The 16,456-nt window shown below is 43.3% G+C and overlaps 1 protein-coding gene across 5 annotated transcripts in view; it reads right to left on the bottom strand.

Moving 5' to 3' along the window:
• Fhod3 (formin homology 2 domain containing 3) overlaps nucleotides 1-16,456 on the bottom strand; it is a 421,283-nt gene that overhangs the window by 127,507 nt on the left and 277,320 nt on the right. For all 5 annotated transcript variants that reach the window (XM_031365152.1, XM_031365155.1, XM_031365151.1 and 2 more), the window contains exons 8-10: nucleotides 16,055-16,149; nucleotides 9,124-9,267; nucleotides 1,706-1,947 (exon numbers count right to left, since the gene is read on the bottom strand). In XM_031365152.1, the coding sequence (XP_031221012.1) occupies nucleotides 1,706-1,947; nucleotides 9,124-9,267; nucleotides 16,055-16,149 (481 nt within the window). The remainder of the gene's footprint in view (nucleotides 1-1,705; nucleotides 1,948-9,123; nucleotides 9,268-16,054; nucleotides 16,150-16,456) is intronic.

Raw genomic sequence — 16,456 nt, 5'->3', positions numbered from 1 at the left:
TTCTCATCTCTATAAACTGGAAAGTACTTTTCCAAAGTGCTACTAAATTTATATTAAAGCAATAACATCAGCAAAATGAAATATGCATACTTCTTGGAAAGAACAAGCCAAGCAATGTTCAGAGCCATGTCTCTGTGTCCTCTCTCTACAGGAGATTCAGTTCCTGTTGGGCCTAGAACCAGAAGACTATGACCTGCTCGCAGGACGATCCCTTGCACTGCTGTCATCCTTGCCATCCTTGCCTTCCTTGTCACTCAAACATACAACATAAAAACCTTTGAATTGCAGAAGAGGAAGAACGAGGCCAGAAACAAGCATGACATCAATCAGAGTGAAGAACCATCGAGGCCGACAAAGCTAGCCCCCACCTGTCTTCAGCATCTCCACTGGTTTAAATAAATGTTTTTTAGCTACTGTGTGCATTTTCTTTAACCTCCTCTGAGTCAATTTCTCAAACTGCTAGCACTTACTTGGTAAAGGGTTCAGGCACATTGTGGCTCAGCTCTGGATGAGTTTCTTCAAGGTCCTGGGTCACAAAATGCAATGTTCATGGTAATCTTCCTAATCTATTTAGAAGTTAAGGACTTTCACTAGAGTAGAGATGGTCATACAAACTCAGAAAATGGATCTCTGGGGCCATGACATAGAAACGGACTATGCTTGATGCACATGCCTCTCAAACAAGGTCCTCCTGCTTTCTGCTTAACAAGCAAAGAGATGCATGGCCTGCTGCATGCCCATGCTTCTCTATGAACATCACATTGCTCGAGCTACATCTCTGTGATGGAGATGGTGGGCTAGTCTCTCTGCAATGGGGGTTGGGAGGAACCCACTCATTCTTGATGACTGACTTTCTAAAGGCTGTCCAATGTATTCTGAGCTATTTTTTTTCCTTCACCATGCTGCTGGGTAGGCTAAATTTGACTCCCACACATAGTTCCAGGATGAGAGAGAATGGTAGAGCCCTTGATGCTGATATGGGCATGCCTAGCATCTGACCTCAGCAACAAATGAATAGGGTACTTCTGTGGCCCACTTGGATGTCTTGGGGCCTGAGAAGCCAGGTCATCCTTCTGTTGTTTTCCCGAGAATCATTTAGGCTCCCACAGGTATCGTCAAGCTCCTTATTTTGAACCCATAATAAGTTCTCATAGGTCTATGGGTCCCCCTCTCTCTTTCTACCTACCTCATTCTCTTCCCCTGGCTTAGATACAAGGTTCATAAAGACAAAGCTCACATATCTGTTGTATACATGTATATGTGTCTTTATACCTTTGAATGGTCTTGACCTATAATGAGCATTCAATAAACATGCTTACTGAGTGAGTAAATGCTGAAATGAGAATGTGCTGAATATAAAGAGATGTCTTTAACTTTACATATGTTTATTCTACATATCCAAAACCAATCTGTATGGCTATAATACCTCCAGAGTCTGTAGCCTTGCATTTCTGTGTGACACCATTTACTTCTAGGCCATGGTTTTGGATTTGGAGTTTGCCACTTTGGGAAATACTATGTGGGTTTAGTAAGGTCAAGTCTATGCTTGACATCAGGAGCAGCTTAAATGGAAGCTCCCTGAGGGATGTATGGTAGAGGAGAGTCAGGAAGCAAGGGCAGGAGGCCCTACCATCTAGTAGGGAGGGAAATCGTGGTCAGTATACATGACCTTTCTCTCTCTTCTCACCACCAGGGTTAGGCTTACTTTTCACAGAGGTCTCGAACTTGGCTGGGTTTGAAGGCAGGAACAGACTGGGAGCAAGGGCTTGTGGGAGCTGACAGTGGGCTCTTGATGTTCTGGATTGAGTGTCTACGGCTCCTTCTGCGGTCGAGGCCCTGTTGCTCACCCACAGTGCTACCAGAACACATGCTGGCCCTCCTCCGGTCCCGGTGCCCACTGGGGGGTGGTTCGGCTGTCTCATCACCATCTTCATGCCTGAGTGCCACCTGGAAAATCAGAGTGTATCAGACAAGTCAAACTTGATAGCTTTTCTCAGGCCTTGATTGTGACTGTATGCCGACTCTCAGTAGATTTAAAACTGCTTTTGTTTGTTTATTTCCCTACATTGCAGGCCTCTGCTCCATCTCAAAATGATCCTCACATGTGTCCAGAAGTCAAGCTCAATCTGCAATTGTACAGTGTCTGTCACTATGGCTTCTATGGACCAAATATATGAAATCGTCAGAAATCTAAATGTTTTCATCAGATTTTCAAAACCGTAACTAAATCTCTGAGAAAGTCAACTTAAAAAGACTTGTTTGGGCTCATGGTGTTAAATGGTTTGAGTGTATCTGGCTCTATAGAAAGACAGTGACATCACAGTGGAAGATCATGGTGGAAGAAAGCTGCTCACACCCTTGTACCCAGGAAATCAGTGAACCAAATACCCACTCCATGACATTTAGGAAACAGAGAGTCAAGGCGCTCACTCCATGGTAGCCAGAATGTAGCTAGTGGCACAGAGAAGATTTTTGTCTTAAAAGGCCTTCCTGGGGGCCTACTTCTTGCACATAGGCTCTTCCTCCTTGTTACTACCACTTAACACTACAACCAAATTATGTGTCCATCAGTGGTTTAACTTGTCCCTTGTGTTAAAGACCAGACCAGCTCTTAGTGACTGGATCCAACTGAATCTCTGGAAGACATTTCCTATGAAAATCATAACAGTAATAAGAACCTCACAGCCACATTTCCACTTGCCTGACCATCATTTCCTGTCCCACCTTGGCTTTTCTCCATTCCGGGAGGCAGAAGCTTTCTTAAGGCCTCCTGGATTCCACACCTGACCATCCCTGAGCTGCCTTTCCAAAAGAGGGTGCTCAGAGGGAGACAGAGCAGGTGAGATCTGCGGGCTCCAGAACAGGGGTTGGCTTCCCTGCTAGTCCTTCTGAAAGGTTTTCTACATGGGTATGTACTGTATGATTCCAGAACCTACCTGACAGTGGTTATGCTTTTGGGCAACCTTCAGTGCCTGGAGCAGAGCTTGCACATACTGCAACAAAGACTTGTGACAGAATGCTTTTTAAAAATATCCTCACCCAAGAGAGAGAGGCAGGTGGGTATCTGTGAGGTTGAGGCCAGCCAGGACTATGTAGTAAGTTCTAGGACAACCATGGCTCAAACACACACACACACACACACACACACACACACACACACACACAGAGAGAGAGAGAGAAAGAGACAGAGAGAGAGACAGAGACAGAGACAGAGACAGAGAGACAGAGAGAGACACAGAGAGAGACAGAGACAGTTTGATTCTCTAGGGCTGATGAGATGGCACTTGGCATTAAGCCTGAGAACTTGAGTTCAAATACCTTAGGAAGCCATATACAAAGCATCCTAAAATGTTATTAAACAAAATTTTCCTCCTAAAAAGTGATCTGTATTTATATAGAGAATAGACTCACACTTTTGCCACTTCTGGTTTTATAGGCAAAGCCTGGGCCACTTGGCTCCATATACTTCTCCATCTGCCTTTTATCAAAGGTTACCTTACGAAGGTCTGTGTGACACCTTCTGCAGAGACCTTGCATACCCAGCTCTGATCGTGTTCCAGGCTAAATGATACTCTAAAGCAGTGGTCCTCAGCCTTCCTAAGGCTGCGGCCTTTTAATACAATTGCTCATGTTGTGCTGACCCCCAAATGTAAAGTATTTTCGTTGCTTCTTTATTACTGTGATTTTGCTGTTATGAATCATAATGTAACTGTCTGTTTTTTGATGGTCTTAGGCAACCCCTGTGAAAGGATCATTGGACTCCCCAACGAGTCTTGAGCCACAGGTTAAGATCTGCTGCTCTAAAGCTTTCCAGCTCCATTTGACTCTGCTGTGTATTACTTGCCTCAACTTACTCCAGCAAGCTCGGCCCCTCAGCCTCTCTTACTCTTCCCCATCATGGGCTTTGCACATCTGCATATCATATCATATCATATCATATCATATCATATCATATCATATCATATCATATCTAGTTTGGTTTTCATGTGTATTGCCTGTAAATCTAGACAGCAAAAAGAGCATTTCCCTTAGTGTTGAGCAAACTTTTGTGTGCTCTGCTCTGCCACTAATAAACCAGATGTGACCAGCAGCAAGTTACATACTCTTTGGTCCCTTGGTGAGAATAGCTGTACTTGTGAGGATATCAAGAGTGGAGAGTGTCTCTGTGGATGGGACTCAAGCAGCATTGCCCTCCTCTGACCCAAGCACAGAGTAGTAGTCAGGAAGCTCCCATACTCTTCCACTACACAGAACCACTAGGTTAGGCAACCTGCAGCCCAACTGAACCAGGCTCAACTAAGCCCAGTAGCTTGTCAGGCCAAGCAATGGTGAAGCACATGGTCCAACATATGCCCAGATGTTTAAGTTTCCTTGTTTTGAAGATGTTTATGACTTGATCCTGCCCAGTGAGAGGATGGAGGAATAAAGAGATGATAGAGAACTGGGAATGTGTATGGTTTCATATCCCCAGGACAGGAAAGTGGACTTCTGTAAAAAAGCAACGGCCTGATATTTTCACATCTATGCTCCCCTGACAGGCTAGGGTCAACAGCTCAGCCACTCCTGTCAAAGTTCAGGCAATTCTATCAGTACCAAAGACAAACAGCTGATGAATAACATCTTCCTTCACCCTTCACCCGTTTCTTCCAGCCACAACTTTTAGATAAGATGGACTTAGTGTGACCTTTCTAAGTGAAAGATATGTTTTATAATGGGTGCTCGGATACATGAAAGTGATTTGAAATCTTTTGGTCATTTTATTCCTCTGCAATTCATTCTAAAACAGTGTTAAAAGGGCAAGACCTGATGAGCTCACCTAAGGCTCATCCTTGCACAATCTCACTGGAAATCCCCATCTTAGGAATCCTGTCTGGAAGCACAAACATTAAGAATGAAGGTCAATGTGTGACAAGTCACAATTGTCATCTCAGCTTTAAAAGTCTAACTGTCACCGTGCGGGCAAGCTTGAGAATGACAATTCCTTGTCGGCTGCAGTGTTTCTAAGCATTTCTGGTCTCTTTTCCCCCATTTCTGACAGAACGCTCTTAGACCATCTAAACTCTCCCTGACCTAAGTGTTCACTCTGTTTCTTATTATGCACACATTTGCAGTGATATGAGAGGGTCGAAAGCACAGTTCAGATATTTCTAATTCTTTGTCTAACCTCAAAAGTCCAAAGATCAAGTGACATTCTATTCAAAGTACTTTCCCAAGAAGCAAAGTGTGCAGGAGTCACCTTCGTTGCCCCATGTCAAGAAAAGGGGAGAGGACCAGAAAGTTCACATAAAGAGAAGAATCTTAGGAAGTCATCCAGGCAATGCTCTGATATACACGTCACTAGGGGAATTTCTCAAATTCAGATCCACGACAAGACACTGGTTAAAGGAGGAAGGGAGAGGGGAGGAGGAAGAAGTGGGTGGTAGTGGTGATGGAGCTCTACGCTTAGGTGTGGTGGTACAGCCTATAATCCCAGCAAGTTGGGAGCCGAGGCAGGAGTATTCTGAGCATGAGGCCAGCCTGGACTGTATATAAGCCCCTGTTGTAAGTAGGAACAAGAAGAGGGGCTATAGTGAATTATGCACAATTGCTATAAGACCTCTGATATCTTCGATTCTAATTCTTTTCATAAATACCCAGAGGTGGATAGTTTCAATGCTAGTCTTGGCATAGTATTTTCAACCTCCTTTACTGTGGAAATTTCAGACAGACACAAGAGACAGGGATGAGTATGAACAGTGGGATGTGTACACCCCCACAGCAGTGAACCAGCTGCCAACTTAGAGTCAATATTCCTTATTTATATCTCATTTTTGCCCCCAATCCCATGACCAATTTTTCAGAGATATCTAAGATTATATCATTATCATCTGTAAATATTTTAATATATATCCCCCCAAAAATTGCTAAAACCATAACCACTATATTATTGTCCCACTTAACATAATCACTTCTTAATATGATCAAATATTAATTTGGGGTGGAAGGCTCTAGAGAAAGACCGCTGGGTCTATGCATGCTAAACATATGCTCTACCATGAGCTACGCTGATGGCTGTATAGCATTAGGTCTCTAGTGACTTACATATCACCCTGTGTCATCCCCTCCCACCTAGGCTCAGGTGTGTAACTTGCTTTGAGCAATTCAAATATTTTTAAAACAATTTCTCTGAGCTTTTATCATTATGTGGATATGATGACCCATGACAGGCATCTGTCTTAGTAACGCATCTGACTCTTTACAAACTGCTGCCTCACACCTATACAATTCATTTCAGCTATTAGGCGAGGTTCATTTCAGTGTCATGTCAAGAGACTGTGTGATAGCAGGCTGTGGCCACAACACAGTGTTTGTAGACACTCATACCTCGTTTCCCTACACTGAAGCTAGACTTGGCCACATGACTTGCTTTGTTCAATAGGCCACCAGTCAACATGGCACCAAGCCTGCAAATATTTGTGCTAGTCTAGATTTTCACAAATGCTGCTGTCCTGTGAAGAAGTGGGATCATACATGGCCTAGACAAATCAAGCCAGACGATCAAGGCTGAGTAGGACCTTCCAGGTACACTAAGGCCACCAGGTAGCTGAACCAAATGAAAATATCTTAGTTAAGCCAAGATAAATTCCTGATTCTAAGAACAAAGATCAGTGGCTTTTGTGTTATACCTGTCAACTATGGTGTGTTTGTTACCCATTAGGAGATCACTGATATACAGACACACACAAACACATACATATATATGTACATATACATATCAATAACCTATGGAATATATGTATGATAATGTATATATGCATATATATGTGCATATATATATATATATATATATATATATATATATATATATATATATATATATATATATATATATATATCCTATTGAATGGAAAGCTCTCAGGAAAGGAGAATCATTTTTTTAACAAGTTCTAAAAATAACAGATATTTCTTAGCCCGAAGTCTCCAGCCTTAAGATGTCTTTCTCCTTACAGAAAGAACAATTTAAGAACTAAAAGCTAACACATATGATCTGACAAAAGATTTTTTATCTTGGCCATTTATACATTTGAAAAAAATCACCTGTGGCTATAAATTTTTAATACATTTAATTAAACATGGATCAAATCACCTTTCTGAAAAGGAATTAAATTACACAAAATTAGGCCTGTACCAGAAAACCCAAGACATGTGGGCACCAGACATTCTGCTCCAGTAGGAAGCACTCTAGAAGTCTACCCAAGACCTCTCAGGCACTTGAGAAATTCAGAGTCTTGTTGAGGCAAGTATTGGCTCTGTATGTAGATTCTTCTTGCTTTCCTTGCACATATTTAAAGTTGGCTGCCTAGGACAGCAAATGTTTTCTAAAAATGCATTAACTTTCAGATAGGAATGAGGATCCAGACTCTGTCTGCTACCTAAAATATTTGGTTGTCACCCTGAGTTATAACTTGGGCATCAGAATAAACCGTGCCCTTCCTGAGCCCCACCTCTGGCAATACTATCATACACATGTGTGATGTTTGCAGGAGATGGTCATCCAAGCACGTAAGAAACTTTAGACAGCTGTGTTGGGCCCTTGCTTTAGAAAGAGGCATGGAGCATAGGATTTAGGGTTGCTCAAAGTGACAGACAGACAGGATTGTCACGAGAACTTTTAGAGAGAGGCATAGATACCAGAAACATTTGCTTTTGAACAGTGGGGGGCTGGGAACAAGTAACAGAAACCCTTTTCCAACAAGGCTTCATGGAGATGACACTTCAGAGAGTTTGCCAGTGGGAGAATAGAGAAAAAGGCAGCTGAGGAAGGAGGAGAAGAAGGTTCCTCAAGTGACCCAGTTTCCCCATCCAGGAAACAGGAAGGTGAGTGTAGTTGAACCACCAAAGGCTATGTGAAAGCCTACCATAGGCAGACCATGAAATGGGGAGTCAGCAAGCCCCACCACTGAGCAATCCTGAGAGCTTTGCTTCCATGGGAACCATGTCTGCAGATGAACACAGAGAAGGAACTCTCTCATGTCCTTCCAATGCTGCTACCTTTCCATGTTAGCCAATCACTTATGCTGAATAATAACACAGAACAACCGGGACAGGCAGACAAGAAGCCCAGCATTTCTTTTACATCCATCCATTTATAACTGACCAGAAAGCTGATTACAGAATGCTGGTAGAATGCATATGTATGCAGAAACAAAACAAAACAAGGATTCTAACAGTGACTCCTCTGTCCTGATATGACTGACAACGTTTGTAAACAGCAGCTTCCAAATATGAGCCAGGAAATTTTGTCAATTCTTCCTACAATTTAAATACTGTCATATTTGTATTTTAAGTGCTATCACATAGTATAAAGATAACCAAGAACATTTAATGTTAAATTTTGATATTTTTCCTTGTGATATACTGTCATAGACAGAAAAGCACTGTAATAAGGTAAGAGAGAACACAGAAGAAAGAGCAATGTTGTGAAACATCTTTAAAGCACTGTTTTCTGTTGTTGGGATGGTGGCCTGCATGTAATCCCAGCATGTGGGAGGCAGAGCCAGGATGATTTGGTGTTGAAGATCACCCTTGACTACATGGGGAATCTGAGGCTAGCCTGGGCTACATGAGACTCTGCCATTAAAATAGGGAATGAGTTTTTCTCAAAAATACCCATGAATTTCTACTTCACAATGCATATTCAGCTGAGTGACTCTCTCTCTCCTTCTCCCTCTTCCTACTCCCACCCCTCCCTCTCCCCCTACTCTTCCCTCTCCCTCTCCCCCACCCCTCCTTCCACCTTTCCACCCTGCCTCTCTACCTGATTTCTCCTTGAGTAGAAGTGCCTCCAACAATAGTACATGTTCTTCAATACAGAATAGTTCCCAGATTCCTCTGTGTCAAAGATTCTTAAGCTCGACCACATATTCTCCTGGAAGGCTTGTGGGGACAAGACTGCTAGCCCCATTCTTAAGAGTTTCCAACTCAGGAGATCTGGGTGGGACCCAAAAGCTTACATTTCTAGAAAATTCCCCATGGTGTGGGAACCCCTGTACCACACTTAGAACCCTGGTCTGGAGGATATGTGACTCACCCTTTGACCTTTGTGGATTCTGTGGATGACTTAGAAACATAACATTTTGTTACCTCATAGATATTAAACTGCTCCAGCAAGTCCAGGTCTGTCCCTTTCTTGTTCAAGTGCCTTTGGGACACAGCGGCGATGCCCAGCTCCTCCAGGCAGTCTACTACGTCATAGAAGGTGTCTTGATCTGGCAGTCCTGCCAGTGTCTACAAGAGAAGAACCAGAAGCAAATATATCTTAGAGGAACGCTATAGGCAATGAAGACGTGTTTATGTGGTAGCTGGTGAACTCTGTTATAAAAACCCACAATAGTACAAGGCACAAGACAAATTCATTCAATGAGGAAATCTCCTGGGTGAGAGCAGAGTGAATGCAAGACTCTTGCCCCTGAGGTACAGTGCTGTAGGAGCCCCTGCAATCTACTGGGGGCTATATACTCCCCATGGGTGAGTTAGTACACTCATGATCAAGCTAGACAGGGGAAAGGATTTTGTAGGTATCATCAAGGTTCAAACTCAGATAGTCTTCCATAGTAAGTGGGTAAATCCCCTGAGCTCAGACTGGTTTGGAAGAAAGAGCAAGACACGAGGAGTTAAAGCACTGTGTAGAAAAGAATTTAGCAGACATCCACGAAAGACTGCCAGAGTCCATCCTGGTCGGCTGCTTGATTGCAGCCTTGTGGGCCTCTGAATAGACAACCCTGTAAGGAATTGCCTGGACTCCTACCCATTGGGAACTGTGAGATGATAAATGTGCATTGCTCCAAGTGGCTAAGCTTATGGGATCTGTCATATGCCAATGGAAATTTAATATACTTCTAGATTTGAAATTCCTGTTAGAATCAATATAATAGTGAGAGTTTAAATTTAATGATTCTCTTTCATTAAAGTTCAGCAGAGCCTCTCTTTGGTCCTTGAAACTTTGTGAAACAAGGAATTTCAAAGCAGCTACCAAGAGCCAAGAAGACGAGTTAATTGGGGTAGGTAGGATAACCAGACTTTGCTCTGAGTTCTATGTCTCCTAGAAGGAGGATGCTATCTCCGCCATATTCTACTCAGAACAGAAGGAGCCTTGGGAGTTACTGCGAGTTCCTCATCTTACATGTGAGGGAAATGAAGGCTCAGGGATGGGAGAAATTTCACAGATGACCAGAAACTACTGAAGACTGGAGTGAAACTCAGAGCCCAGTTCAATCTCCACAAACTCCTGCCACCCTCACATGTTATTCCATCCTGGACTCCCAGACACTACTCTAAGTCCCTATTTATTTCTCTGCCTTTGTATTTCTAAGAAGACCACATATTTCAAATTTATTTTCCACATGTTAGCTTGCCATGTTGCCATAGACCAACCCTTGCACAGGGATCAGCTCACAACCCCAGTCTCTCTGACAACTTCTAGCAACAGAAGTAAAAATGTCTTTATATGCTAAATAGCAACCTTTAGCTTTTTGTGTTGACCAAAGAGGCCACAACTCATTTGGTTGAGGTCAGAGACATGATCATCTCCATTACTCAGGAGACCCCAAAAGGACATCTCATAAGAGGTCATAACTTGGAAGCTACAAGAGGCATTCACACATGTGGACAGATGTGGCAGCACACCCTGTGCCTGACATAGAGGCAGTCAACTGGGCTTTACCTGAGAACTACCAATACCTAAGACGCTGCTACCACTACCTACCATCAGCACCAAACTCTCCCTACCCGGCCTGCCCTTCCAGACTCTACTACCAACACAATCTCACCCTTTGGGTTATAAAAGCTCTGACATTTCGTAAAGGTCAAAGAGAGGGTGTAAATGCTAGGCAAGAGCATGGAGGATAACTGGACACACTCAAAATGCCTACTGACTACGGAGGAGGCAACTCCAGGAAGGCAGGCTAGTTGGACTTAAAACCTCCTGCACAGAGGTGTGGGCCTGCCCACAACTAAGAATCTCCGATCTCCTTGACTCCACTCTTTCCCTGCACACTCTCCTTCCTTCTTTACTCATACAGCACCCTTATCTAGAGTCAACAGTGTGTGTGTGTGTGTGTGTGTGTGTGTGTGTGTCTATCCGTCCATCTGTCTGTGTCTATGTTTACGTAGGCCAGAGATTTTTGGTCTGATGCTTTCCTCAATGTTTTTCCAACTTAACCTTTGAGATATGGTCTCTCACTGAGCTTGGGGCTCACTAATTCAGCTAGGCTCGCTGGCCAATAAGCTTCAGGAGTCCACCTGTCTCACCATTATCAACTTGGCTCTACGTGGGTGTTAGGGTCCCCACACAAGTCCTCTTACCCTTCTGGCAGGCACATTACTGACAGAACCATCTCCCAACCCTACAGGTTCTTTTTCCATATAAAACCCCAGGGAGCTAAGCTAAAACTCTATAGCTAATTCCCTTGTCTCCCAGGATCCGTGGTTAAGTAATCAAAGAGCCAGCTTTACACAATAAGCAGATTTGAAGGCCTTTGCCAAGTAACAGGATCCAAACTGAAGTTGCGGGTAGCCATTTTTTTGTTCCACCATGACAAACTTGAGTTTGAGTTGAGCCTATGGCTCTCCAGTATTCATGCAGACTGCAGTAGGATTGTGACATTTCCCCCAGGACAGAAAAGTCCCACATCCCAGACACATAGTCACCTTTTCCAGACTGTTGTTCTAATATGCTCAGCTACCTCCACCTCATTCCCACCTGGGTGTCTCCCAGTTCCTGTGCCATGCTCATTGTTTCACACCTACAGCTGGCACAGACCACACCATTGCCAGAAAGTCTTGTCAACAAGAGTTTCCCGAGGCTCTAGACACCCCACAGCTGCCTGACATCTGGTGTTCCTCACCTCTGTTTTCTTTCAGACTGTCTTGCCAGGATCTGTCACTAATAATTCTTTATTGGCATTCATCAGAGACCAAACACAGTCTTCAAGAAAATTTGTCTCTCCTTTGGTTTTTCAGAGATAACCTGAGAGTAAAACCATTATGCAGGATAGAAACAGTGTAATAAAGCATGTGTTCCCAATGTCACCTGCCCCCAGTGTCAGCTATGGAAGTCAAGAGACATAACTCTCGACTCTTTCCATGGGCAAATGGATAAGTTAGAGGTCCCCAGCCTCCCTCAAAAGATATGAGTGACTATATTAGGAGGTACACCTGCAGTACAGTCATATACACCCCAAAAAGGGGTGAGTTATTAACATACACAGCAACATAACTGAGTCTTTCAGAGAGAAGGAAGCCAGCCCTAAGTTACATACTACAAGATTCCATTTAACCTCAAAAAGACAACATGGTAGTGGTATATAGAAAAATCAGTGTTTGTCAGGGTTTTGGATAAAGTGTTGTGATGTCTATAAAAGAACGTACTACATAGCTGAAAGGAAAGATCCATTTTAATGTATAAAGCAATAAAATCAAGTGTTTAAAAACCAGTCATCTACTTAGCCAGAATTCCATGTGATTAACTATATCAAGGCCCTAATGAAGCAGTAACTCTTCCTGGAGCTCCCTGGGATCCTACCCTTACCCTCCCCATCCACCTCATCTCATTCTGAGGTGACCAGTGCATGGAAACCATTCCAATGGAGCCCATTCTCCTGGACTCTATCCAGGAGAATTTCAATACGGCAGAGGAGGGTACAGGCTCTCTTTAGCATCTTCTTTCCCTCAATTCTTTCTAAGACAAGGATAGGAATGTGGAAAGGTATAGGGTTTGCCTGATGTCTCTGGCTAAAAAGAAAAACAAAAACAACTTGTAATATAATTTCTTAGACTTCAGAATATGCATTTTCCCCCAAGACTCACATTAACATTTCACTTTGCTACTCTGTCTGGTAGCTTGGTGCATCTGACTCATTGGGGTCATAAACGTGACTGTAATTCAATAAAGCAAAATGAACTCTGTGTGGCAGTGGTCTGTGGGCTTTTCCAGGAACAGCTGGATCTATAATGACCTCTCCCAGGACCCCCTCGTTTGTAAAGAACTGTCCTAGTTTGCTATTCTGATGCTGTGATAAAACACTGACCAAAAGCAACTTAGGGGCTGAATGGGCCTATGTGGCTTACACTTCCAGGTCATAGTCAATCACTGGGGAAATCTGGGACAGGAACCCAGGCAGAAAATGAAGCAGAAACCACAGAGGAATCCTGCTTGCTGGGCTATTCTCTGACTCATGTTCAGTTTTTATGGGGGCCCATAGCCTAGATCCTATTGGCTAGGGATGGAGCTGTCCACAATGGGCTGGGCCCTCCCATGTCAATGACCTACCAAGTCTATTCCTTCACGGACACGGTCACAGGCCAATTTGATCGAGGAAAGTTTCATTTGAGGGATCCTATTCCCAAGTGACTCTAGAGTGGGTCAAACTGATGGTAAAAACTAATCAGCATCAACATGGATAAGGTCTGTTAAGAGTTCCTGGGTCAGGGGAGCTGTGTCTGCATGAACTGATGGGCTTTATTAGAACTGCAGTGATCTGGAGGGGTTGAAATGTTACAAGTCCAAAGGCTGATTACCCTAGCTTGGCTACCATTAGCCCTCCCAAATATCCATTCCTTGCCCACCTCTGTCTCAGAGCTAATAGACAAAAGCTAATAGACAAAAGCTAATAGACAAAAATCTATTAACACCCCCTAACTTCCACCAACTCGAAAGCTAAGAGTGTCTTCAGATAACATCTGAAGCCTTTAGAAACCCTCCCTCCATCTTGCCGTAACTGTCCCTCTGTCATGTAACAACTTCTCTGATATTCCCACCAATATACTTGAAACTTGCCTTGATTGATAACTTTTCTTTGTTTTGAAAAACTATAAAATTTCATAAAACTGCTTCTACCTTGGAATGTGTAATGTAAATTAACCTAAATCTGTGTTTAGGTTAATCATGGTCACTCAGATTTGGCTCTAGAATAAACTCTTATTCCTTTTAAGGTAAGAACTGTCCTTTTGTAGACAGTAGGATGGCCAGAAAAGAAGGAGCAAGAGAGGAGTCTCTGGTCTGTGCCACACCATGTCCAGCAGAGGGTGAGCTTTTGCTTGTGACTACACCCACTTGTAGCTGCAGCTGCTACTGCTACTGCTGCTGCTGTGTGGAAAATGGCCACAGTCTCTGCCGATGAGAAAGATAAAGTTGCAGTGCACAACAATGAGCAAGATGGAATGCTCATTTGTGTTCTACACAGCAAGGCTATTGACTGAAAAGAACAGCAGATAGACAAGCTTCATCTTCAAAACCCAACCAAAAACATGCTTCAAATCACATGGCAAGGTAAACTGATGAACCAGCTTAAAAATAGAGTAGAGTCCAATGATTATCCATCTAAAACATGACTGTTTCCTGTCACAACTAACAGTTACCTCTGTACTCAGCAGCAAACACATAATTTAAGTAGTAAATATTGGGGTTGGAGAGATGCCATACACTTAAGAGCACTGCCTGCTCATCTAGAGCACCTGGGTTCAGTTCTCAGTATCCACATGGCAGCTCACAGACATCTGTCCCCAGTGCCAGAGGACAACCTTTCTAGTCTCTGTGGGCTTCAGAGATACACATGCTGAGCAGACAGACATACATGCAGAAAAAAAAAAAACTCCCATAAAATAAAAATAAATCTTAAGAAGAAAGAAACAAATGCAAGGGGGCTTGGAAAGATTGTTCGTCCCTTGCTGCTCTCTTCCAGAGAACCCAAGTTCAGTTCCCAGCACCCACATCAGGTTGCTTACAACTGCCTATATCCAGCTACAGGGGATCTGATGCCCCCTTCTGGCCTCTGAGAGTACCTGCTCACAAATGTGCATACATACACGGGCCCATCAAAAATAAATAAATCTAGAGGAGGAATGCAAATGTAACAAGTAGGTGTTATGGCTCATACCTGCCATCTTAACACTCAGGAAACAGGGGCAGGAGCATCACTGTGAATTCAAGGACAGCCTCCTCTACACATTGAGTTCTAGCCAGGACTACGTAGAAGAGACACTGTTTGGTTGATACAAATATGTCTTCACTTCATTAGGAGAAGCAAGTCTCCACTTTTATTTCAGCAAAGGATTCTGGAACCTTCTAAGGCCTTTCTCCCCATCACTGTAGTTGCTCCTGTAGACTCAGAGTCAACAGTTTAAAGACAATCTTCAGGGTGGGTGACAGTGATGCTTGGGATGTAGGGTGTGACAGTCTGAATGAAGTGAATTAGGACCAAGACAGCTTGTTTAAGGTCATCATGGGGACCAATGCACCCACTTCTGGGGACAACCTCAAAGGACTGTGACTGTCCTACAAGATGATGACCAGAGTGGGATATGATAGAAGCATCAAGAGCAGATATGTGAGACCCTGACTACATAAAGGAGATGGGATTTGTCTCCAGGGTCCTCACCTCTGCCCAGGACTCAGAATTAACAAGCAAGAAACCTTGTGCCTTCCTGACTTGTGAATCATCTCTTCCAAGTCAAGGTGCTAATTCTAAAGTGGAAATGTCATTGCAGGTGAGTCTTGGAATGAAATGCTCTCCTACTATACTTGCTATTGCCTTCCAGCCACCAAGCTGGGGACCACATGGTGTGGCTCACAAGGAAAAATCTACATTTTCACTTGGTATCACTTTTCACAGCTGCTGTAACTAGCTACCCTGAGTGAGGTGCCTTAACAAGTCAAGAATTTTACGATCTGAAAGTATGGTGTCAGCAGGGCTATGGTCTCTGTACCAGCTTCACAGAGTGATCCTTCACTGGCTAGTTGGTTGTTAGCCAACTTCGGTGCTTGCTGGCCCGCAGAGCACCATTTTAACCTCTGCCTCTGTCTTCATGTGGATGTTTTCCCTGGCTGTGTTCACACTGTCTTCCCTGCTTTCTTTTTCTCTTTTTCTCTTGTTATAGCATCAATAATATCTGATTAGAGTTTGTCCTAATGACTGAGTTACATGTGCAAAGACCCTCTTCATATATACTGGGGTTTAAGGCTTCAACCCCTAGTTTTTGACAGTGAGGGCACAATCTAGAATACACATTAACCAACCTTGTTCACTAGTGTCATTGCATAAACCAATAGCTCCGTGTCAACTCCATCTTTTTCCTCCAAGATTTCCATGATGTTGGACCAGGGTTTGACACCTACAAGTAAAGCAAGATCATTAGGAACAGTAATTCAACGACACACATTAGTCCAATCACACTGAAGTTTCACCAAGGATTCCTGCCCCAGGGATGAAGATTGTCTTTTAGTTGTTGCATGTATACGTGTGGACACATCTATAAGCCGATCTTGTGCCATCTTACAATTAATATACTATTCTGTCTCATGTTCATTATTAGCATTCAAAACCATTTGCTTGAGAAGTCTTTATAGTAAAGATATCATTTTTAAGTCTGTTCATGTGCACACTTTTGGGAGGCAGACTTCACGGGCTGGGAAAACCTT

The sequence above is a fragment of the Mastomys coucha genome, unplaced genomic scaffold, assembly GCF_008632895.1.
Source record: "Mastomys coucha isolate ucsf_1 unplaced genomic scaffold, UCSF_Mcou_1 pScaffold13, whole genome shotgun sequence".
NCBI lineage: Eukaryota > Metazoa > Chordata > Mammalia > Rodentia > Muridae > Mastomys > Mastomys coucha.
Note: the sequence above shows the minus strand (reverse complement) of the source record. Positions and strands in the feature narration are given on the sequence as shown.